We start from the raw sequence: 26,700 nt of genomic DNA, 5'->3' as shown, positions 1-26,700 counted from the left end.
CCACTGCTCCAGCCCCATCTTCCTTATTTTTCGCTTAGGATTTAATTTAGGATATTCTAAATTCTTTATGGAAATATATTCCCTAATTTTTTATTTCAAATTTTGTTATTTCATGATTTTTTAAGTTAACTTTTTGTCAAGAGGTATATAAAGTACAGTATATATTATAGTCAGTTTCCTAAATTTTTATATATGTTTTCTTTGCATATGACACATTTTCTTGAATAAACACATATAAAAAGAAAAATTTAATAGTAGAATCTTAATATTCGGATACATTTTTGCTCATTTCACAAAAAAAATTTTAGAAAATTATTTAAGAGGCTGTTGAAATAGTATAATGCATAGGGTTAGGACTCTCGCAACACATAAGGTCCCCTGAGCCTCTCTAGATGTGAATTTTGAGATCAGAACCAGAAGTAAACCCTAAATCAATTGAGTGTGACCCAAAAACAAACAAAAAAATAAAATTATTCAAAATATTATTTGTGAAAATGAAAATGTCCCTATGTTTTCACCCTTATATTGAGATAGAAAATTGGACTTATCCTGGACTCTGGCCTATATCATCATCAGTCTGTCTGTCTGGTCTGCTTTTATTAATTTTCCAGCTATTGTATCTTTTTATCTGCACTGTTTCTTCTTTATACTTCAGCAAAGCTACTTAAATTATTTCTAGATCTCTTAATTGGATTCTCAATTTTCATTTTTCACCTTTAAACCATTTGAAGAGAGTCAAGGTAATATCTAATGTATAATTTTTCATATAAATTCCCATAATAAGTTAGCATTACTCTTGTTTATTTTCAAGGTAAAATAGAAGCTCTTTGAGAAACAAAAGTTCCCAAAGTATTTTTCTTCCTTTCATTCTTCATCATCTTATTTGCTTATCACTTCTATTGTGCTTCTCTTGTTCAGCACGTATTTTCCTCTGTGTCCTTTTATATACAGTGAAAAAATAAATCATAACTTCTTTTTTATTTTATTTTTTATTTTTATATATTTTATTTAAACACCTTGATTACATACATGATTGTGTTTGGGTTTCAGTCATGTAAAGAACACCACCCATCACCAGTGCAACATTCCCATCACCAATGTCCCAAATCTCCCTCCTCCCCACCCAACCCTCGCCTGTACTCTAGAAAAGCTTTCCATTTCCCTCATACATTCTCTTATTAGGACACTTCAAAATGTAGTTATTTCTCTAACTAAATTTATCACTCTTCGTTGTGAGGTTCCTGAGGTGAGCTGGAACTTCCAGCTCTTTTCTCTTTTGTGTCTGAAAATTATTATTGCAAGAATGTCTTTCATTTTTCTTAAAATCCATAGATGAGTGAGACCATTCTGTGTTTTTCTCTCTCTCTCTGACTTATTTCACTCAGCATAATAGATTCTGTGTACATCCATGTATAGGAAAATTTCATGACTTCATCTCTCCTGACAGCTGCATAATATTCCATTGTGTATATGTACCACAGTTTCTTTAGCCATTCATCTGTTGAAGGGCATCTTGGTTGTTTCCAGAGTCTTGCTATGGTAAATAGTGCTGCAATGAATATAGGTGTAAGGAAGGGGTTTTTGTATTGTATTTTTGTGTTCCTAGGGTATATTCCTAGGAGTGGTATAGCTGGATCATATGGGAGCTCGATTTCCAGTTTTTGGAGGAATCTCCAAATCATAACTTCTTAACCAGGCTAAGGTTTACTCATCTTCCTGAATGCAACTCATCTGCCATTTACATTAGGCAAGTTTCTGTGATGTCCTTAGATTCTTTATTTTCAGGCATATCCTTTTTTTGTTCTACATTTTAATTTTATTTTGCTTTTCGATCTCAACAAATATAAACATATTGAAACAATAGGCAAAATATGTAACTCTATTTTAACCAAGAATTGGCACTATAGAAATGTGTTATATAAATGAATAAATAGGTGGCTTGCACTATGCTTTCAAATTGAAATATTTTCATAATTTAAATGAACTACAAGACATTTTTATTAAAACATTTTTATTAAAACAAATACTTGATACAATCTAGAAATAAAAATGATAAATTAGGGGCCAGTGAGATAGCACAGCAGTAGGGCATTGCCTGGCATGCAACCAATCCAGGACGGACCATGGTTTGAATCCTGGCATCCCATATGGTCCCCTGAGCCTGCCAGGAGCTTCTTCTGAGAGTAGAGCCAGGAGTCACTCCTGGGCACAAACAAAAACAAAAACAAAAATAAATAAAAATAAACTCCTTGATATTACTTGTGGTATCACTAGTGAACTTAATAAATAAAATGGTTTAATTTTTCACATATTATAATCTTTTAATATTAGTATTGAAGTTTTACCATATATGGTTACATGGTACAGTATGTTTACATGTTTACATTTATCATCACATTTTATATTATATAATAATTTCGTAGTATCTATTATAGGAAAAAAGAAATTAATGCTAATATTTTTATAACTAATTATTTGGTAAGTAAAAAGAGATTTTATTTGGAAGTACAGGGGAAAAGGGAGGGAGAGAATAAGAAAAAGAGAGTAATGAGTAATGTTCTCAGGAGAGTGTGGGCTTCACCAAAGATGTAGAGAGCCCTGGCATAAAACCCAGCATGAAACCACGAAACTACACATGTCAAGATGGGATATGTGGGTGACATGTGATGAGAAACCAAGTACACAAGCAGCACATGCGTATCTTGGTAGCTACTTTTAATATTATGTAATATTTTGTATATCTTTGAAATATTATATTGAAAATTTTCATACTATTTTTTTTTCTTTTTGGTTTTTGGGCCATACCCAGTGAAACTCAGGGGCTACTCCTGGCTCTGTGCTCAGAAATCGCTCCTGACTTGAGGGACTCTGGGGGTCGAACCGAGGTCCATCCTGGATCAACCGTGTGAAAGGCAAATGCTCTACCACTGTGCTATTGCTCCAACCCCATATACTATTTTCTTGTAATATGTATCAAACCAATCTTGCTTTTGCTAATTTATGTTAATTGTTATTGTAATGGATTTGCATAAATGTCTTTTTTTTACCAGCACAGCAGTTTGGACAACTCAACTACTTAGGCTTAAAAGTTCTAGAAGCTTCATGTGCACTCACAGTGTTTGAAAAGCATATCTTAATGCACACTTTTAAAGCTTACATCAATACATGCCCCACCATTAGCACAAGTAAAAAATATTTTATCAGAATATTTGCACCAAATCTGGATAGTCTCTCTTGAAAAGCAAAAACTTCTTGTAAATCATTAAGATGCCATGTATTTTACTCTGGTTTAAGATTAAAATTAAATCATGTCTTCTCTTATCTTTCTATTATTTTACTTACCCTTATGGTGACTAAAATAAATTTTTGATTAAAAATAACGTAAGTGCCTGACCGGAGTGATAGTGCAGCATTATGGCGTTTGTCTTGCATGCAGCTGACCCAGGACAGACCTTGGTTCAATCCCCAGTGTTACATATGGTCCCTCAACTCAGGAGCGGTTTCTGAGTACATAGCCAGGAGTAACCCCTGAGTGTCACCGGGTGTGGCCCCAAAAACCAAAAAAAAATAAAATAATAAAAATAACAGTAAGTGTTACACAAGTTAATTGCCATGGGTAAATAGCATATTATATGTAAAATTAACACATGTCAAACACATAGAACCTCAATAAATGATAGTTGAAGTTGAAACAGAATAGTATATTAATTAAAACGGAGATATACATTTTTGTTTCCAACAGATGATTCCGCTGCAGAGAGCTTTAATGGCAACGAGACTCTGGGGCACAGCTCAGTTACTTCAGGGGGAACACACAGCAGGGAAATGTGTGACTCCAATGGTAATGACAAAACTGAACTGGAACAGGACGAGCAGCCACTGAACCTGAGTGACAGTCCTCTTTCAGCACCGCTGACTTCCGAGTACAGACTAGATGACTACAGCAGTAATGGAAAAAGCAAATATAAGAATCTTCTAATTTCTGACCTCAAGATGGAAAGAGAGACAAGAGAAAATGGAAGCAAGGTAAGGTCATGTTACAAATTTTAGAGACATTTAAAGTTGGTTTGACACAAGGAACACACAGAAATCTGTGCAAGAGAGATGCGGATTATTATATTCTTTAAAGTTTGGGGGTCTCATCAGTGATGCGGCGTGACTACTCCTAATTCTGGTGTAACTCCGGAATCATTCCTGGAAGTGCTCAAGGGGTGATATGGGGTGCCAGAAATCAAATCCTGGTTAAGAGCCTGCAAGACCAGAGTTTACTCTCTGTACTATCTGGCCCTGGATAGAGATTAACACTAAAAGTAATTAAAATAAATCTCAAAATACATTACTAGGAAACTTATAACCTATAATATATGTCCTTACAAACCTTTTCAGGAATCACTGAGCCAAATGGATTCTGTCTTAGGAAAAGCTTCTGCTTGGTTTTTGTATGTCAAAATACTTAATTTACAGTTTCTATTTTATATAGTATTCTTAAAACATGTCTCTACCTTTGGTGATTTCAGATGTGAAACTTTAGATTTTGGAAGCCATCGTTTGGAGGTAGAAAGAGCACACTATCTAGTCTTTGCATTAGAAAGCCATATGTAAGCAAGAAAGTTTCAGTTAAATTCTCAGGATTGTTTTAGATACCTAAGGACTTTATCAATATCTGAATCCAACAACATAGAATAAAAAATACTAGTCTTGTGGATGAAACTAACATTGATTCAGTAATGTGTAAAATAGGTAATGCATAATAGTGTGATAAAAAAACAGAAATATATTTATCTATAACTAAATTTCTAGGTACTGTATATTGTAATGAGTTGTAATTTTACCTTTTTCCAATAATTGTTTTACATTTTTGTAATTGGTGGTAATATACTGATTGCTTTGGTTTAGTTGTTTGTTTATTGTTTTTTCATCACCCCTTATGTTGTTCCTGACTTATGCCTTGCAGTGCTGGGGGACCATAGTGAGTGGTTGTATCTGCTTAATGCAAGGCAAGAAAGAGCCTAAATGCTGTACTATCTCATTGGCCCCTTTGACTTATTAATGAGACTGAGGAATTTCTTATGATAAACTCCCTTTTACCCCCCACACTATTAGTTTAAATTGTAGAATAGGTCTTTTGATAGACCCTAAAAGCAGACAGACCTTCTTAGTCTAGATTCATTTCTGAATTCCTTGAGGCACTATGCTTGTGCCCCATTTAAAGCCTCTCCCTGGCCTTAAGGTATCTTGTTTTATCTTCCTTTAAGCAAGTCACTAGATGTGATCAGCCATAGAAGCATTTTATTTATTTTAGTTGTAAAAATACATGCTGAGAAAAAGAATGCTCATACATTTTTTTCTGGTAAATACACAGTTTTTCAGCATTTGAAAGCTAAATTGAACAAACACTAGGGATTTACTATTCATTAAGATGATTTCAATCAGTGTCATGCATTTTATATAACAAAATAAGCCTAAAATTTCTGAACCTTCAAATAAATTTGTCTTTTTAGCAGTGACTCAATAAGCATCCTCTTAATGTTGTATTATTTCCTACAATTAGTCTCTTTTGTTGTTGTTCTTTTTTATATTGTGGGTAACATACAATGGTTCTGAATTACAGTGCTCACAGAGTGTTCTTGGTGGCTCTTAGAGGACCATAGAGAGCACTAGATATCAATGCTGGGCCTTCTGTGTACAAAGCTTCTTGGTCTATGTCTCTTTTGTATTGACTTTTCACTATTACCATAGAAACTATGCTGCTCCTTCAGGCATTTGTTATCGCATACATTTAAAGAAAAATAGAATGATACCATTGTCTACCTTTATTAAAGTATATTTATTTATAAAAAGCACAGATGAGAAGTCATGGCAGGGGTTGCGGGTGGGAAAGAGTTAAGAAGATTCAGGTACTTCAGTGGTGTTGAGGAATATCCAAACTAGGTTAACAACACTGAAATCTTGAGACCCAAAGTTTAACAACAGAATGTAAAATGGTACCTGGTAAGATGGCAGGTTGGAGGGCAAGTAATGGGAGGTAACCTGGGAACATTGGTAGAAGGAAGTTACCATTGGTGATGGAATTGGTTCTGGAATCATGTACGTCTTAAACTCAGTTATGAAAAACTTTGTAAATCATGGTGTTTTAATAAAAATAAATAAATAAAATGGAAACTATTTTTTTTTAATAAAACACTGACAAAATGGGAAGAAGTAGAGAAATGGCATAAGAAGGGAGTGGTCAGTCCTGTGAAACAAATATTTAATGCTTTGGTAAGAGCAAACAACAGAGAAGTAGAATGAGAAATGAGAAAGTTCTAGTGTTTGAAAAGCAAAGTCTCCTTTCTAAAAAGAAGAGCTGTTTGTTTTGATAAGCCATGCTGAGAAATCTAATGATATGAAAACAAAATAATTGATACTCTTAAAATGTTTGAGTAACACATTGGGTGTAGACTCCCCAAAAATCTCTTTTATTCATTCCTTAAAAAATGTATTGCATACTTGTTACATAGGAACAGAAATAGGAATCATTTACTAGGTCTCTTTTCATCACAGTTTTTATGTTTAAGGTCTTATACATATATACATAACAAAGTTTCTATCAAAAATAAAACTAAATATCTATTCCTATTTTGAAATATTGATATTTCAGAGTATAAAGTTAAAAAGTATATCCACTGAAGAAACAAGAACAATGCTTCCTAGGATTTTTGAATTTTGAAGAATTTGAAGAAAATCGAAAGTTGAAGGTTACCATATTATCAGTATATTCAGTAAGAAATCCAGAGAAAACATAAAGTATAGGCAATATTACAGGCTAGGGAGCTGTGATAGCTGAGTGGTTATTTTTGGCTTTATAAAATGATATATTCAGTATCTGTTATTATCTATAATACACTACTCACTCTTATCTAATTCACCAAATATTTTCTAAGATACTACTAAATGAAAGGCATGAATTTAGCACAAAAGGCAAATTTGTGATTCTATAAGTAATATATGATGGATAGACTAAGACAACAAAGGTGATATTCTCATGCATCTTTATATGAAAAGCTTTACTAGAGAGATTGAAGCCTTACATGATGTGAAAGACAAATGGAAGTGATTCAAATGAGAATTATTTTTGGTAAAACACATTTTGAGCCATAGAACTATAAGAGAAAATAATTGGTATGGAGATATTTTATTTTATTTTTATTTGTCTCTGCTCAAGGCGTAATAATGACTCTGCACTTAGGGATCACTAATGGTGGGGCTCAGGGAAATAAATGGGGTACCATGTATTGAACCCTGGTCTACCATATGAAAGAAAAGTTCTCTACATGCTGAATTACTATCTGCCCCTAGGTAGGGAGATATTTTCTTAAAAATTATTTTATGAACTCAGTTGCAAACACCTTAGGAGAAAAGGAATATAAAATACCTTTATTAATAAAAGTTTGTATTCAGTTTTAAGATATCAGTCCTAAATATGAATCCTATTTTATTTGGAATTCAATCCCAAATTTTGAGGAAAATCTAGCTGGGAATTTATTAAATATTCTAACAATGTTAGGATCAAGTAGGGCAAAAAAAACTACTATGGCAGTTTAGGAAGAAAAAAATGTAAAAATAAAGAAAATAATAAGCATAGTAATGATTATTATAATAAAATTATTCAGGCATCATGGTTTATATAGCTGTTAACACTGGCTTTTCCCTCCTATAATGTCCCCCACCTCCAATTCCAGCAGCCAGGTCCATTCCTCCACTCTTACCTTAGATTCTTTCTAACATGAAATTCCTAACATGAATTCTTGACAGGTACATTTTTATCTTTCTTCGTTGTAGTTTGGGCCCCATACTTATTCTGATATTGTATCTAGCATTTATATGTATACAAATACTTTGCCTTCATAGAGTAGGTTCCAAGATCTTTGTCCTTATGTTACTTTGAGTTCTCTTGTTGTTTCTGTTATACTTATTTCTCTTTGTCATTATTTTTTCTGTGAACTAGAGCTAATGTTTTGCCACACTTACTATCTACCACTTTCTATACCTGTCATTCTGTATATCCCAAATATGTGAGGACATCTAATGTGGACCATGTACTTTTAGATTACTTAATGTAAGATTCTCCAGTTTCAACTTGCATTGCAGTGAATTTCATGATTTCATCATTTTGTGTAGTCAAGTAATAATGTATTACATACATTATTCATTAGCCACTCTACTGTCATTGGACACACCTGGGTTGTTCCCATATCTTAGCTATTATATTACTTATCACATGAGTATAGGCAAATTTTCAGAACAATTTTATATGGTTCTGTATGTTATCTGTTGTCATATTCCCAGGAACACATTTTATTAAAATTAGATTATGGGGGCTGGAGTGGTGGTATAAGCATTAGTGTGTTTACCTTGCACACACTAACCTAGGATGGACCACGGTTTGATCTCATATGGTTCCTCAAGCCAGGAGCAATTTCTGAGTGCATAGCTGGGAGTCACCCCTGAGCATCACTGGGTGTGGCCAAAAATTAGATTATGACTAGCTTCTTCATTGGTATTTATTCTTAAGATGTGATCTTGCTTACAGCCTTATAATTTGCATCTACCTTAATATCTGGAGCTGTTAATTTCTTAATGTTTAGAATAAAGTAAGTTTTATCAAATATTGGGAATAAAGCAAAGAAGAAATTTTGGAATAACTACGATTTTGGTCATTTATTTAGATTAGTAGTGATTTTTATTTGCCAAGATTAAGAATTAGAAACATTTGATAAAGCAGGTTTTTTTTTTTTTTTTGTGGTTTTTGGGTCACACCCGGCAGTGCTCAGGGGTTACTCCTGGCTCCATGCTCAGAAATTGCTCCTGGCAGGCACAGGGGACCATATGGGACGCCGGGATTCGAACGGATGACCTTCTGCATGAAAGGCAAACACCTTACCTCCATGCTATCTCTCCGGCCCCAGATAAAGCAGGTTTTGACATAAAGTTTTAGGTATAACCATTGGAGCCAATGTTATAGGTAGTGAGAAATATTTACATAGGTTTCATAGGTAATGGGTCAGCTCAGAAGAAATGTTTAAATTGAATATCTAGATATATGAAAGACTTTGCATAAACGTTTCTTGAAATATTTGTGGTTTATAAGAAAACCTCAAAAGAACACAGACTGGAGAGGTGAGAGTCAACATTCATCAGTCAACATATCAATCACAAATGCAAAATTTGCACCAGGAACTTTGTTGAAGCAAAAAGACCCCAAAAGTAATCAGAGACAAGAAAATGAGTTAATTTAGAAGTCAACAGAAAGAGCATTTAAATTTTAATTTAGTGCTAAAATAGGGTATTTATTCAGTGAAATAACAGTGCTAAACTTGGACAGTGTTTAGGAAACTCCATGCTAAGAATTGGATTCAAAATAAATGACACAATTATTGAAAGAATTAATGTAAAATTAAATTGGTGCCAGTTGTGGAAGTACACAAAAATGTGGAATCATTTTAATTTTGAAGAATTTTGTTTCTGAAATTTTATTTGGTAAATTTTCCTTGCAATACAAATACATGCATAGATGTTTTAAAGTTCTTGCCTTTGGATTTCTACTTGCTTTATACCAATGCTCTCAGGTATAAAGTTTATACTAAAGACTTAACAGTTTTGTTGAATATAACTTTTGTTAGCTTATTCCTTAAAATATTACATCATTTATTTGCAAATTTAGAAAGGGACAAAATTAGGGGCAAGGAGCGGTGGCACAAGTGGTAGGATGTTTGTCTTGCATGCGCTAACCTAGGACAGACTGCAGTTTGATCCCCAGAGTTCCATATGGTCCCCCAAGCCAGGAATGATTTCTGATATTAGAGCTAGGATTAACCCCGGAGCGTCACCGGGTGTGGCTCAAAAGGCAAAACAAAACAAAACAAAACAAAACCAACAAAGTGTCAGATTAGCAATTTCTTTCCCAGTATTTTTCAGCTTAGCTTCTTTCTGCCATGGGGGGAAGCTTAATTATATTGTATATTTTGAGAAGCTTAGATACTTTAAGTTATGATATTGACCTTTTTCCATTTTTTTATGAAAAATATCAAACAGAAATGGTTATAAAGCATTTAAAAAACTGAACAGTGAATAGCTAATAATGTTTGCAATAGAATATCTTGAATTGGACTATGCCATGTACTGATTACTTATTATAATGCAAATTTACTGACTATACTAGATTTAAATTAGATTACTAAGTCTGAATAAAAACACATTACATTAAAGTGTTTAGGTGTTACTTCTTTATATAGAGGAAAAATTTTTGAGAAGAGAGTTGGTCATAATAGAACTCAGAAGAAAGTAGAAATGTTGAATACAAACTTTAAAAATATGAAAAACCATTTTAATGATGTTAATCCTGCCAAACCATGAGCACGGTATGTGCTTCCATTTCCGCGTGTCCTCTATTATTTCTTGGAGCAGAGTTTTAAAGTTTTCTTTGTATAGGTCCTTCACATTTATAGTCAGTTGATTCCAAGATATTTGAGTTTGTGTGGCACTTTAGTGAATGGGGTTGTTTTCTTTCTTTTTTTTTTTTTGGTTTTTGGGCCACACCCTGTGATGCTCAGGGGTTACTCCTGGCTATGCACTGAGAAGTTGCTCCTGGCTTCTTGGGGGACAATATGGGACGCCGGGGGATCGAACCGCGGTCCGTCCTAGGCTAGCGCAGGCAAGGCAGGCACCTTAACTCCAGCGCCACCGCCCGGCCCCTGGGGTTGTTTTCTTAATGTCCATTTCTTCATTATTAGTATTGGTGTATAGAAAGGCCATTGATTTTTGTGTGTTAATTTTGTAGCCTGCCACCTTGCTATATGAGTCTATTGTTTCTAGAAGCTTTTTGGTAGAGTCTTTGGGGTTTTCTAAGTAGAGTATCATGTCATCTGCAAACTGTGAGAGCTTGGATTAACATCATTAAAATGGCAATGCTCCCCAAAGCACTGTACAGATTTAATGCGATCCCCCTAAAGATACCCATGACATTCTTTAAAGAAGTGGATCAGGTACTTTTGAAATTTATTTGGAACAATAAACACCCTCGAATAGCTAAAGCAATCATTGGGAAAAAGAATATGGGAGAAATTACTTTCCCCAACTTTAAACTGTACTACAAAGCAATAGTTATCAAAACAGCATGGTATTGGAATAAGGACAGGACCTCAGATCAGTGGAATAAAGCTTGAATACTCAGAGAATGTTCCCCAGACATACAATCACCTAATTTTTGATAAAGGAGCAAAAAATCCTAAATGGAACAAAGAAAGCCTCTTCAACAAGTGGTGTTGGCACAACTGGGTAGCCACTTGCAAAAAATTGAACTTAGAACCCCAGCTAACATCATGTATGAAGGTAAAATCCAAATGGATTAAAGACCTCGATATCAGACCCAAAACCATAAGATATATAGAACAACACGTAGGTAAAACACTCCAGGACATTGAGACTAAAGGCTCTTCAAGGAGGAAACTGCACTCTCCAAGCAAGTGAAAGCAGAGATTAACAGATGGGAATATATTAAGCTGAGAAGCTTCTGCACCTCAAAGGAAATAGTGCCCAAGATACAAGAGCCACCCACTGAGTGGGAGAAACTATTCACCCAATACCCATCAGATAAGGGGCTAATCTCCAAAATATACAAGGCACTGACAGAACTTTACAAGAAAAAAACATCTAATCCCATCAAAAAATGGGGAGAAGAAATGAACAGACACTTTGACAAAGAAGAAATACAAATGGCCAAAAGACACATGAAAAAATGCTCCACATCACTAATCATCAGGGAGATGCAAATCAAAACAACGATGAGATACCACCTCACACCCCAGAGATTGGCACACATCACAAATAATGAGAGTAAACAGTGTTGGCAGGGATGTGGAGAGAAAGGAACTCTTATCCACTGCTGGTGGGAATGCCATCTAGTTCAACCTTTATGGAAAGTGATATGGAGATTCCTCCAAAAACTGGAAATCGAGCTCCCATACGATCCAGCTATACCACTCCTAGGAATATACCCTAGGAACACAAAAATACAATACAAAAACCCCTTCCTTACACCTATATTCATTGCAGCACTATTTACCATAGCAAGACTCTGGAAACAACCAAGATGCCCTTCAACAGATGAATGGCTAAAGAAACTGTGGTACATATACACAATGGAATATTATGCAGCTGTCAGAAGAGATGAAGTCATGAAATTTTCCTATACATGGATGTACACAGAATCTATTATGCTGAGTGAAATAAGTCAGAGAGAGAGAGAAAAACGCAGAATGGTCTCACTCATCTATGGGTTTTAAGAAAAATGAAAGACATTCTTGCAATAATAATTTTCAGACAGAAAAGAGAAAAGAGCTGGAAGTTCCAGCTCACCTCAGGAAGCTCACCACAAAGAGTGATGAGTTTAGTTAGAGAAATAACTACATTTTGAACTGTCCTAATAATGAGAATATATGAGGGAAATGGAGAGTCTGTTTAGAGTACAGGCGGGGGTCGGGTGGGGAGGAGGGAGACTTGGGACATTGGTGATGGGAATGTTGCACTGGTGATGGGTGGTGTTCTTTACATGACTGAAACCCAAACACAATCATGTATGTAATCAAGGTGTTTAAATAAAAAAACAAACGAACAAACAAAAAACTAAACAAAAAAAAGAAAAAAAAATGAAAAACCAAATAATTTGATTTTGGACTCAACTATCAAGACCCTGTATATTCACTTTATTATTCAAATATGCTTTCCCAATTGACCCATTTATTTCTCATTGATCTTTATTTTTTAACTAAAATGGATATTATCACTAAAATTAATTTTTATAAAACATTTGTGACAATTGTCAATAATTGTCATATAATTTTATTTAGATATGCTTATAGGAAAAGGTGCATTTTAAAAACATTTTAGTCAAAATGCCTTTAAAATATAGAAGCTGGGGCTGGAGAGAGCACTGCGGTAGGACATTTGCCTTGCACACAGATGACCCAGGACAAAGAGTGGCTCGAATGCAGAGCAAGTAGTAACCCCTGAGTGCTGCCGGATGTGACCCCAAAACCAAAAAAAATAAAAATAAAAATAAAATAAAATAGTAAAATAAAATACAATAAATATAGGGGCTTACCTGGGTCAATGTCCAGCATAGCCTATGTCCTCTGTGCCTACTAGAAGTAACTTCTGAACATACAATAAATATAGGGACTTAGCTGGGTCAATGCCCAGCATAGTCTATGTCCTTTGTGCCTGCTTGAAGTAACTTCTGAGCATTGCTGGGTGTGGTCCCTCAAATAATAAAATAAAATATAGGAGTGAATCAGTAGATCAATTTGGGGCATATTAAAATATTCATATATATGAATATTCCATTATTTGGATGATTTACATTATCTAATAAAAATTATTTGATTACTTTCAATATGTGACTTTCATATAAAGATTTTGATCTCAACTTGACACAATGTAGAAAGAAAATTGTATATTAAGCATCTATTGTGTGCTAGACTATCCTAAATGGTAGAACAAATGGGAGCAGGTTGTGGAGGAGGCTTCTGGCATTATTAGTATTTTTCCCAGGAAGATAATAAATATATAAATGTATATATGTACAAATATATATTTATAAATGTATTTTAATATGGAAACAATACATATATTCCTTCTAGGATACTAATTATGCTTGCTACTTACTAAAAGATATGGAAAATTTTTATTTTGATATAATTGACATAAATGTAATTTATATCTATTATACAATATAGAGATTTGGTATTGTTTATAATATGCAGTTCAAAATGATCATAGTAAATCTTGAACAGCATGGTTACTATAGTTAATGTTGACTATTTGAAGTTGCCAAGAACACAAATCTGAAAACTTTTCTCTAAGGAATAGAGAATTCTTAATTAGCAATGCTTTAGGAAAGGCCTAGAAATGTTGAGATGCAAGTGGTGAGAATTATAGAGAGGTTATTCTGGTGTCAACTATAATTATAGGCTATGAATGATATTTAAAAGCTTAAATTTCTAGGGAATTACTTGAAAAATATCTTAACAAAATTTTGTGGTTTTATTATGTTGAGGTTTATAGTTGTTTCCTCTTTTAAAAACAAAGTAGCTTTAAATGATATTTTAAAAGGATCTTCATATATATGTAAAGTAAGTACTATATGAATAGAAAATTATATATCTTTTTATGTATGTCTTAAAATTTAAAAATATATGCATTTGTGTGTATTAATATCTATAAAAGAAACTAGTGTAAAGGCCAGAAAAATAATACATCAGGTTGGGCACTTGCCTAGCATGCAGTCAATCTGGGTTCAACCCCCAGGATTATATTCAATGTGTATATAGTCTCCCAAACCCCATCTGTAGTGATTCCTGAGAACTGAAACTTGCAGGAGTAAGCCCTGATCACTACCAGGTATGACCCAAAAATAAACAAAACTAGTGGATATTGAGCTACTCAAATGATTTTAATTATAAGATGAAATTTGTTAAGTGATAGAGCCTATCAGTTTTTACATGTATATTTATAAATTAAAAATAATATACCTGTTACTTCTATTATGAAAACAAGTAAGTCTATAAAATAATGATTCTTGTTTATTGTTTGAATATAAATGTTAAATGAATCTATTTGAGTTTCTCATTTTCTCTTTATTTTTTTGCTTATTTACTTTTTAATTTTTATAAAACATTTAAGCAGCATGATTACAAGCATGATTATAGTTGGGTTTCAGTCATAAGGGGTGTTCTGTTTAATTTTATATTTTGGGGGAGTATTTTAGGCCATACTCAGCAGTGCTCAGGACTTCCTCCTAGCAAGCACCTTACCCACTGTACTATCTCTGACTTATAGGCTTTTTAAACTATCAGAGGAAAAATGTAATCTATATTTTATTAGCTACAAGTTCAAAATAACATACTTTATATTTTATGTATTTGTATATGTAGCACTATAAAATATACACAGAATAAATTATTTTTACTTATTCCATGTAGCCTATATTTTTGTTACATAATTTTGATTATGGCCATTATTTGACTTTTCCTCTATTATTAGTAGATTTAAAAAAGTTAAAAAATGTACACAAAATGTAACATGATATAATTTATCAGAAATGACTGTCATATTTTCCTTTAAACTTAACTACTTACAATGCTTTCCAAAAAGAAGATACCTTGTCCAGAAACTGTAAGATTAATTGTATCTCCAAGGCTTCTGGCGCCTGCTTAAGTAGGGGACCTCCCCCGTCTCCTCCCCTCCCCAATAGTGTTCTGAGACATACCTTCCTCTGTCTTCGCCCCTGGGATGGGATGGGAACTACAGATGGGAGGGGCTTCCGGCAGAGGCCTGGAGGGGGCGGAGCTCCGCTGACTTCCACATAGGGGTGGAGGACAAGGGAGCCAGTCTCAACAGCTCCCTCCACCATTGTGGCCAGGAGCAGTACTGCACTGGCTGGCAACAAGAGGGGACAGCAACTACTCAGGCTCCACAGGAGGGCACTCTAGAGGTCAAACCTCAGCCAGCCCACCCAACAGTCCCAACCAGAGCTTCAACCCAGAGAAGGGACCCAGCCTGGAGATACTGAGAGAAGCCCTAGTAAGTTACCAAGTCCACCAAAATGCACAGATCCAGGAGATGAAGATTTAAAAACAGCCATAAGAAAGGAAATGCAAGCCATGGTAAAGAAAGTGAAAGAATATCTAGTCACAGAGTACAAGAAATCCATGGAGGAACAAATTAGCCACATTAAAGAAGATCTGATACAAAACATGAGAGACTCCATACAAAAGGAATTAAAGGAATTAAAAGACACAGTTAAAAGCTATACAAGCAGAATCACAGAGTTGGAGAAGCACATAGAATTACTTGAAGGAAAACTGCAAACCAAAAACAACCAGGAAACCTACAAGGAAATAAGAGGCAAGGTACTGGAAGGAAAAGTCCAGTACTTAATGAACAAAGATAAACGAAATAATCTAAGAATTGTAGGTATACCAGCAGGGGAGGAAACAGGGAAAGGGGCAGGACCTATAGTTAGGGAAATAATAGCAGAAAACTTCCCCGCCCGTTGGAAAAAGGACTTCGAGCAAATCCAGGAAGTGAAAAGAGTTCCCAATAAAATAGACCCTAATAAACCAACACCAAGGCATATAGTAATCCAAATGGCAGAAAGAAAGAAAGAAAGAAAGAAAGAAAGAAAGAAAGAAAGAAAGAAAGAAAGAAAGAAAGAAAGAAAGAAAGAAAGAAAGAAAGAAAGAAAGAAAGAAAGAAAGAAAGAAAGAAAGAAAGATAGAAAGAAAGAAAGATAGAAAGAAAGAAATATGAACTCCTTAAATAAATAAGGGGAAAAAACACTCAAGTACAAAGGAAGGGACATAAGAATCAAGCCAGATCTCCCATTTGAAACAATTCAAGCAAGAAGACAGTGGAATGAAATATTTAAACGACTGAATGAAAGAAATTTCTAGCCTAGGGTACAATACCAGAAAAACTATCATTCATATGGAATGGTAGCCTAAAAACATTCTCAAACAAAAATAATCATGCTTTATTTGTGCAAACAAAACCGATTCTAAATAACCTACTAAGAGACGAACTACATAATCCAAACCCGTGATTATAACAACAACTACCCTACACAACACAACTGCACAACAGCCCTCCTGTCGATAATCTCCCTAAATGTTAACAAACTAAACTCTCCCATTAAAAGACACATACTAAAGAACTGGATTAGAAAACAAAAACCAGACTTCTGCTGCCTGCAAGAAACACACCTACAAGTACAGGACAGGCATAGGCTTAGAATAAAAGGATGAAATCAATCTTTCAGGCCAATGGAAAACAAAAAAGAGCAAGGACAGCCATTCTTATATCAGACCAAATTCCATTCAACCTCAAGAAAGTGATCGAAGACAAAGAGGGTCATTATATACTCGTCAGGGGAATACTAGATCAAGAGGTACGAACCCTGATCAATATTTAGGTATCTAATGTAGAATCAGCAAAATATGTGAGGCAATTGCTCACTAACCTGAAGAAACGCATGAAGGGAAATGTGATAATAGTAGGAGATCTCAGTACTCCAATGTCACTACTGGACAGATACACCAAACAGAAAAATAACAAATAATTAAGAGCCCTAAATGATCTAGGGTTAATGGATTTATATAGGGCCCTCCACCCCCAGAAAAAAGAATACACATTCTTCTCAAGCCCTCATGGAACCTTCTCCAGAATAGACCATGTCTTAGGATACAAATCTAACTATATAAGACCAAAAGTGTAAGGATCATTAGAAGCACCCTATAGATCACTATACAACAGAGGTCAAAATTGACTGCAAGAAGAAGCAATGGAGAAAAACTAGTACCTGGAGATTAAACAACAGGCTGCTCAATAACAGCTGGATCTAAGAGCAAATCAAGGAAGAAATAAAAAGATGCCTTGAGACAAACAATAACGAAGAGACAAATTGTCAAAATTTGTGGGCCACAGCAAAAGCAGTAATTAGGGGGAAACTCATAGCAATACAGGCCTATATCAAGAAAGAGGAAAATGAAAAAATCAACAGTTTAAAGGATCATCTCAAGGAATTAGAACAACAGCAGCAAAAGAAAAAAATCAACCACTACCAGAAGGCAAGAAATAATAAAAACCAGAGCAGAAACAAATAACATAGAATATAAGAAAACAGTACAAAACATCAATGAGACCAGGAGTTGGTTTTTTGAAAAAATAAACAAGATAGACAAACCACTGGCAAAACTCACCAAAAAAAAAAAAAAAAAAAAAGGAGGGGGAAAACACCCAAATCAGTAGGGTCACAAATGAAAGGGGAGAGATTACAACAGAACCCCAAGAAATACAACATATCATGAGATCATATTATGAACAACTATACTCAGACTGGAGAACCCAGTAGAAATTGACAGATTTCTGGAAAAATACCATCTTCCGAGACTGGAAAAGGAAGTCCTAGAAAGCCTAAACACCTCAGAGGAAATTGAAGCTTTAATTAAGAAACTCCCTAAGAATAAAAGTCCAGGCCCAGATGGATTTACAGGTGAATTATATCAAACATTCCAAGAAGACTTACTACCACTTTTCCACAGGCACTTCCAAATCATTGAAAAAACAGGAATCCTCCCCAATTCCTTTTATGAGGCTAATATCACACTCATTCCCAAAGATGGCAAAGATACCACCAAGAAAGAAAACTACAGACCAATCTCACTAATAAACATAGATGCAAAGATATTCAACAAAATCTTAGCAAACCAAATCCAGCACTTCATCAAAAAGATTATAAACCATGACCAAGTGGGTTTTATCTCAGGAATGCAAGGTTGGTTCAACATACGCAAATCAATCAACATCATACATCAACAACAAGAAAGACAAAAAACACATGATCATATCAATCGATGCAGAGAAGGCATTTGACAAAATTCAACATCCTTTCATGTTGCAGACACTCAGTAAAATAGGGTTAGAAGGAACCTTCCTCAAGATAGTTACAGCTATCTATGAAAAGCCCACAGCCAACATTATCCTTAATGGTGAAAAACTAGAAGCATTTCCATTAAGGTCAGGATCTAGGCAAGGCTGTCCACTTTTATTCAATATAATCTTAGAAGTCCTAGCAATAGCAATCTGACAAGAGAAGGGAATCAAAGGAATCCAAATTGGGAAAGAGGAACTCAAACTATCTCTTTTTGCAGACAATATGATGATATATATTGAGAACCCTAAAGAGTCCACAGTAAAACTCCTAGAAACAATTAACCAATACAGCAAAGTGGCTGGCTACAAAGTCAATACACAAAAGACAGTAGCATTTCTCTATACAAATAATGAAGCTGAAGAGAGAGAGAGATTAAAAATACAATTCCATTTAAAATAGTATCAAAAAATATTAGGTACCTCGGAATCAACCTTACAAGGGAAGTGAAGGACCTATACCAGGGAAACTTCAAAACACTTCAGAAAGAAATTGAAGAGGATCTAAGGAAATGGAAGAACATCCAATGCTCATGGGTAGGTAAAATCAACATAGTCAAAATGACTATCCTACCCAAACTACTATATAGATTTAATGCAATTCCTATCCAAATTCAGACATCATTCTTTAAAGAATTAGAGCAATCAATCACTAAATTCATCTGGAACCACAAAAGACCCAGGATAGCCAAACACATATTGAAAAAAATGAAGATGGTTGGCATCTGAAACTAAACTATAAAGCCATAGTAATCAAAACAGCATGGTACTGGAACAAAGACAGGACCTCAGACCAAGGGGTCAGAACAGAATTCCCAGACATAACCCCCCAGATGTACAGCCAACTAATATTTTACAAAATATTTTAAAAAAGAGCTGAGAACTTGAAATGGAACAAAGAAAGTCTCTTAAACAAATGGTGTTGGTACAATTGGAAAACTATATGTAAGAAATTGAAAATTGACCCATACTTCACTCCTTATATAAAAGTCAACTCAAAATGGACAAAGACCTTGAAATCAGACCCGAATCTATAAAGTTTATTGAGAATAAAATAGGCGGCACACTCGAAGACCTATATATCAGAAAGGTCTTCGAGGATGGAGCACCAATGGCAAAAACTTTACATCAAACATAAACAAATGGGACTATATCAAATTAAAAAGCTTCTGCATGGCGAAAGAAACCCTACTTAACACAAAAGATAGTTAACTGAGTGGAAAAAAATCTTTACACTCAACATTTCTGATAAAGGGCTGATATCTAGAATATACAAAGCACTCAGAAAGCTGGACCCACCAAAACCAAATAAAGCCAAAAAATGGGGAGATGAAGTGAATAGACACTTCTCTGAGGAAGACCGAAGGGTGGCCAACAAACACATGAAAACATGCTCACCTTCACTCATCATTAGGGAAATCCAAATCAAGACAACAATGAGGTACCACCTTACACCAGTGAGGAAGGCTCACATCAAAAATAATGGGAACAATCTCTGTTGGCAGTGTTGTGGTATGAAAGGCACTCTCATACACTGCTGGTGGGAATGCCACCTAGTCCAACACCTATGGAGATCAGTGTGGAAAGTGCTCAAGGAACTCAGAATTGAGCTGCCATTTGATCCAGCAATTGCTCTCCAAGGTATCTACCCCCAAGTCGGAAGGACATTCATCCCAAAGTATGTGTGCACCCCACTATTTATTGCAGCACTCAGTATAATAGCGAAGTCTTGGAACCAACCTTGATGTCCAACAACAGATGAGTGGATCATTAAGATGTGGTATCTATACACAACGGAATACTACATGGCAGTCAGAAATGATACAATCACAGACTTTGAAACAATGTGGATGAATCTAGAACATACTATGTTAAACGAAGCAAGCCAGAAGACGAAAGATAAACACAGAATGATAGCACTATTCTAAAGTACCTAGAATAGGCACCAGATATATAACCAAAACCCCATGATTAAATAACAGGGTATAACAGGATAGAAACTTCAAACACTGTAATAATCTCCATTACTGGGAAGTAGAGTCCAAAACAAAGGGAAGAGAAACAACATGAAGCCCGACTACACATTATATCATAAAGAAACCAGCAACAGCAGGGAACAGCAGTGTAGAGAAAACAGGTATGTAATTATCATTTTACTACAAAGGCCCATAATAATTTACTAGGGATCTTATACAGGAATACAGGTTAAGATTATGATGGGAAATTATTGACTCCAATAGACACATTTCAAAACATTATGGTTGAATGCCTTAACCTTATTACATGTAAAATAACCTCTCAGTTTTTCTGCCCAGAGGAGTTCCTGGATACAAAGGGTGAACATCCTAAAGTGGTACCTTGGTGCTGAGTCACACGAGGCACCATACTCAGCTTGCAACATGAAAATGTGTGGAAAAAACATACCTTTTATCTCTATATCATGCCTTCTTTTTGGACCTGAAGTGCATGACCAGCCAGACCACTGAAGCAACAACCGTGACTTACAGATTTTTACTACAGGGCCTAAGCATCAAACATGTTCAAGAAAACTAACATGCCCTTGCTCTTTTACCCTCTCTTCTCATTACTTCATATTTTTGTTGTTGCTGTTTAATTGTTGGTTTGTTTTGTTCTGTTTTGTTTTCCCTTTTCTTTCTTCTTGTCTCCCTCTTCTTCCACCTTCTTCTCATTACCATCAATTCAATCCATGTCAAGCAAAAACCACACGGTTACCTCCTCTATAGGAAAGGAAAGAAAGCTGATATATATGGTACTGTGGACAAATACTGCAAAGGGTAAACACCTATATAGATAGGCCTCACTAACACAATGGTTAGTACTCGAGATACGAAACCTATACATATCCAAAAGTTGTTCTATTAGTTTCCTTTCCTTACAAGTACTATACCTACCTACCTTTCTGTACTCAGCATATCTCTTGCCCTCCCCACCTCTCTACATTAATATATACCTAAGCTAACTTCTATATGTTTAATATGAGGGCAGGAGCACACAGAGATAGGAATCCTCCTTAAGAGACAAACCTAAACCATAAACAACTCATACCTATACCCTATATAACCCCTCCCATGTACTATCCCTTTCCCACCCCTCAGAAACCTGACTATTCCTTCATCCCTTAATCTGATTCCTGATATCCCCACCATGTTATAACTCTTCATCTTCAGTTCTTAATCCATTAGGCATCAAGACCATTTTCCTACACCAACAAACCAGTACCCAGTACCCAAGTGAAGAGACACCCACTCAAACTCACACCTCGTTCCTGGCAAGAAAATACAACCAAGACCCTGATTGACTCATGCAGTGTGGCCCTCCTAATCACCTCTCCTATTGTGGACTGTGGCTTAATACGGGATTAGCTCCAAATTAGCTCCCATTGCAAGAACTCTACCCAAGACCTCCCTGCATGGAGCCCACACCTCACGAGGAAATCTCAAAAGACAATGGGGAAGTCTATACTATCATCATAAGTATAGACCTATATAACACTACCTCCTATAATGTTTCTCCCCAAATGTAATCTCCTGTATCACTTTCTCCCTTTTTCTTTTTTTTTCTTTTTTCCCCCCTTGTTCGTTTTATTTTTTTATTTATGTTTTGTTCTAGTTTCTGTTTTTTGACTTGATTTGTTTTTTGCTTCTTTTGGGGGCACAGCTGGCAGCACTCGGAGGGTGCTCCTGGCTCTGTGCTCGGAGGTTGCCCCTGGTGGGCATGGGTGATCATGTGGGATGCCGGGATGTGAGCCACCATCCTTCTGCAGGAAGGACAGATGCCTTGCCTCCATGCTATCCCTCCCGGCCCCACTTTATTCCTTTAATTATGTCTTTTATTTAATCTTTTTTTAAGAAATTTTTTTAGATATGTCTGAGCATATATATTTTTAGTTTTTGTCATGGGTCTGTTTTCTTCTCTCTCCACCCCCAAATCCACCAGCAATATAATGTAGCACCACTTCTTCCTGCAAAGGCATATTAAAAAATAGGGGAAATTTTGCGTGTAAAAACAAGCTCTTACCTACTAGGGATAAGAACTTGTACTTTTTTACAACACAGAGACATTTCCCACCCTGAATGTATGTCATGTGGAACCAACTCCACGGAAGTTAGACTCCGCACAAATAGGCACTGACCATCCAGCCTTGACTCCTGGATCCCAGACATAGAAACGACAGAGTTCTCCACAACAGCTCCAGGAACCAAATCCCCTCCAGGGTATTCATAATGCTGCTCTGACGCCAACATATGCCAGTTCTAAATTAATAACCTGACAACGAGGAAATGGGAACAACTAGATCTAAGAGCAAGTTATCCTTCCTCACCAGCTAAGGAAGACATGTCAGAAGACATGGCACCTTTTGATCTGTACAAAAACCAAGATTGCTATATACAGATGACTGATTGTTGCAACCAAGACTAGACACTTCGCATCCCGGGACCAACAACAACAACAAAAAGCTCTAACCTAGCTTTTGGTCTACAATCTGTTCAACAAACAAGATCTCCAATTCCTGAGGTCTGACTGAGACAACCTCAAGTGAAACATAACGAAAGACTATCCCAGGATCCATCCTAGGAGCAACATAATGACCAAGAACACCAACTACAGAAAGTGAATTAAAATGACACTGAAGAAGCAGAACTGCTAGAACCACAAAGAAAGCCTTCATCATAAGCTCCATTCCTTGAGCTGCACAGTCACCAAGATCTCTAGATACAGAGGTCTGATTTTACCATCCATGATGAAGCAGAAGTCTTCCATATACCACAAAAGGGAGAGTAAATAATCATGCAAGGAGTCTATAGTTAATCCCATGACAGTATACTTCAGGGATGGAGAAACCCTGTATCTCCTAGGCCAAGGGAATTTTCTCTATAATATCACCAATAGTTACTGTTCCTATGCAGAGGGGAAAGGAAAAAGAGTAAAAAAAAAAAAAAAACACACAAAATAATCATTTTTCCACATATATATTTATTGATTGATTGATTGTTTTTTTGACATCCTTATTTTGGTGTAGATATTGAAGTTGATGTCTCCCTTTTATTTTATATTCTCTTTCTCTTTCTTTTTGCACTCCGGCATGATTTGATTTCAGAACCGAGACTATTGTGTGGTGCTTCTCTTTATTTCTGTAGGGCTCACTGGATATTTAATTTGACATTTATTTTTGTATCGTTATGGTATTTCAGTTACCTTTTTCATGTCCTCTCTCAAACTGAGGTTGATAGCCACTAGAAGGACTCCGCCCATTTTCAGCATATTTAATTTTTTTAAATTTTTTTCTTATTCTTTACCCCATTCTATTGCTTTTCTTTCCCTCAAACAAAACCACATAACTTGATTTATCTAACTTAGCCTCTCAAATAGAGGGAGAAACAAGGGAGGACACCAGGACCAAACAGATGTATGTTCACTGATAGTAAGCTAGACAAATAGGGGACCACCTACTCTAGCAGCCTGGGGGGTGAGGGTGGGGGATATGGGTTGCAGAAAGGGGATGGGGAAGGGGGGAGGACAAATTTGGTGGTGGGTTTTCCCCTGATTCAATGTTAATATGTACCTAAAATACTAATGTGAAAGATATGTAAGCCACTATGATCAAAAATAAAAAAAAGATTAATTGTATCAATTAAATCAGTACCACTTATAGATAAATAAAACAATATCCATAGGCAGACCAAGGTGTAATTAGCACTCACTCAGTATTCTTTTAATTTTGTTCTTCCATTTTCCCCCATTTTGGTTTTGATGATGAACCAGGACCTTAAACATTCAAAGCATGTCCTTTATCTCTGAGCAGCATCCCCCATCCAATTCTTTTGAATCATTATTGTTATTCTTATTCAGATGCTCATGCTCTTTATATATTACTATAAGAAGAGAGAAGGCAAAATCATCATTCATGGTTGTGTCCTATGAATGTTTGCAACTCTTAATTTACCTATATTTTCTAATGTTAGGAGAATGGCAAAAGCACGTCTTTTCTGGAATTTATACTCTAAAATGTGCAAGATGTAGTTGACTTAAATTCCTAAAGTCAGCAAGAAATTGATTATAAGAGTGCAATTGTGTTAATAAAAATAAATCTCAAGGGGTCCTCCAGCCATCAGTAATAATATTTGCTACTACAAGTATAAAAATAATAGTCATCATAATTATGGATGAGTGGATTATTATTATTATTATTATTATTGGTTGAATCTTGAACCAAAATACAAAACAAGGAAAATGGACCAGTTACTTTGTCTTTATTTGATGCTTCATCAGTAGCTCAATTTTTATTCAGTATGATTTTGTGTTCAATATATTTTAGATTTTTTTTTGCTTTGTATATATACATATTGTTTTCAACATTTGAACTCAGTCATTTTAAATAAGGTCAAATATTTAATTTTTTTATTTAATCTGTTTGTGTCTTGAGAGCAGTAGAGGAGTTCTATGAGAAATAAATTATTGTTGAAATAGTCAAAAGTGGGGCCAGAGTAGTAGTAGAGCAGGTAAGGTGCTTGTCTTGTGTGTGTGTAGCTGACCTGATTTGTATCCTTGACAACCCATACAGTCTGTTGAGTCCTCCAGCAGTAAATCCCTGATTTCAGAACCAGGAATGAGCACCTACCCACTGGCTAATATCTAACGCCCCCATGTACATGCAATTGCTTAGTTATATTCTTTTTATTCTTTTTATTACTTATATTCTTTTTATTCTTTTTATATTCTTATATTATATTCTTATATTCTTTTTATTCTTTTTATATTTTTATATTCTTTTTATTACTTAATATTTAGGTTATGTTGAAAATACTCCATGACATGTTAATGGTCAACACCTATTTCTGTCTTTTTGAACAAACACAGAACTCAGTGATTTTATTTAAAATACTAGCTTCTTGATATTTGGTCACATCTTTATTTGGTTATGTGTTTTCTTCTATGTTTTATACAGAATTTATTTATCTTTGTGTGGATACAGATTTTCTCGTTCTTTGAGGTATTAGCATTTAGCACTATTAAAATATTGACTATTGAGTTACAATCAGAGTAGTTGGAAGATGGGACAGGTATGGTGCTTTTCACCAAAGTACATATAAGATAAAATATGAGAAGACAAGTATCTTGAGATGAAATAATTATAATATTGTGTTGAAGGGAAAGTTCTTGAGAGTGCTTAACTAGATATATTGAAGAAAAATTTAGATAAAAATATCAGACTATACTGAAGCTTTTATTAATCCTTACATTATGTTATTTGATATATTTTTCTTATAAAAATGAAGAATCACAGGGCCAGAGCAGTGATACAGGGCATAAGGCATCTGCTTTGTTCACACTAGCCTAGAACAGATCGTGGTTTGATCCCCCAGTGTCCCATATGGTCCCCCAAGCCAGGAGCTATTTTTGAGCACAGAGCCAGGAGTAACCCCTGAGCATCACCAGGTGTGGCCCTCCCAAAAAAGAAGCAATATAATTATGTGATTTATTTCTGAACTTCATACCTCATAGGTATAATTGACGCATGTAAGAAAAATTATATTAAAATAATAATTATGTTGTTTTTATATATGCATGTATATTGAGTTCCAATATTGATTTATAAAAGATGATTTTATTTCAAATATTGGAATTTTTCTGTGAGATCCTCACATTAACAGAATTTAAACTATATAGTGTGTTGCAGGTAACTTTCGATGTGCAGCCTTATAGTTCCTTACTTTTGTCATTATCAGATCACAACATTTTTCGAAGTCATTGTTAAATTTCAAGAACTTTGTTTTGACAGCATTGTCACTATTCTTGAGAAGAGAAAATAGAAATTAGCATTCCTGATGTCTGTTGAGGATTGTTCAGTCATAGAGAATGATCCAGATATTATCCTTCTCCTTGAAAGAAACATACATTGTGAATTTCACACTGTCATGAGCCTCCACCTTTGAGAATTTAATATTTAATTTGAGGAAGTGTCTGTTTATTTCTTCTCCCCTTTTATTAATAATATATATATTAGACATTAGCTTCTAATCTGATAGGTATTGGGTAAATAGTTTCTCTAATTTTGTAGGTGGCCTTTGTATCCTAGTCACCGTTTTCTTTGAGTTGCATTAGCTTCTCAGTTTAAGGTAGTCCTATTTGTTTATGTTTACTTCCACTTGT

At 35.1% G+C, this 26,700-nt stretch overlaps 1 protein-coding gene across 6 annotated transcripts in view; it reads left to right on the top strand.

Annotated features, from left to right (window-relative positions):
- Positions 1 to 26,700, top strand: part of NOL4 (nucleolar protein 4) — a 332,223-nt gene that overhangs the window by 194,226 nt on the left and 111,297 nt on the right. For all 6 annotated transcript variants that reach the window (XM_049769656.1, XM_049769653.1, XM_049769651.1 and 3 more), the window contains one exon: positions 3,743 to 4,026. In XM_049769656.1, coding sequence (XP_049625613.1) covers positions 3,743 to 4,026 — 284 coding nt within the window. The remainder of the gene's footprint in view (positions 1 to 3,742; positions 4,027 to 26,700) is intronic.

The sequence above is a fragment of the Suncus etruscus genome, chromosome 3 (assembly GCF_024139225.1).
Source record: "Suncus etruscus isolate mSunEtr1 chromosome 3, mSunEtr1.pri.cur, whole genome shotgun sequence".
Taxonomy (NCBI): domain Eukaryota; kingdom Metazoa; phylum Chordata; class Mammalia; order Eulipotyphla; family Soricidae; genus Suncus; species Suncus etruscus.
This window is presented reverse-complemented; position numbering and strand designations above follow the sequence as displayed.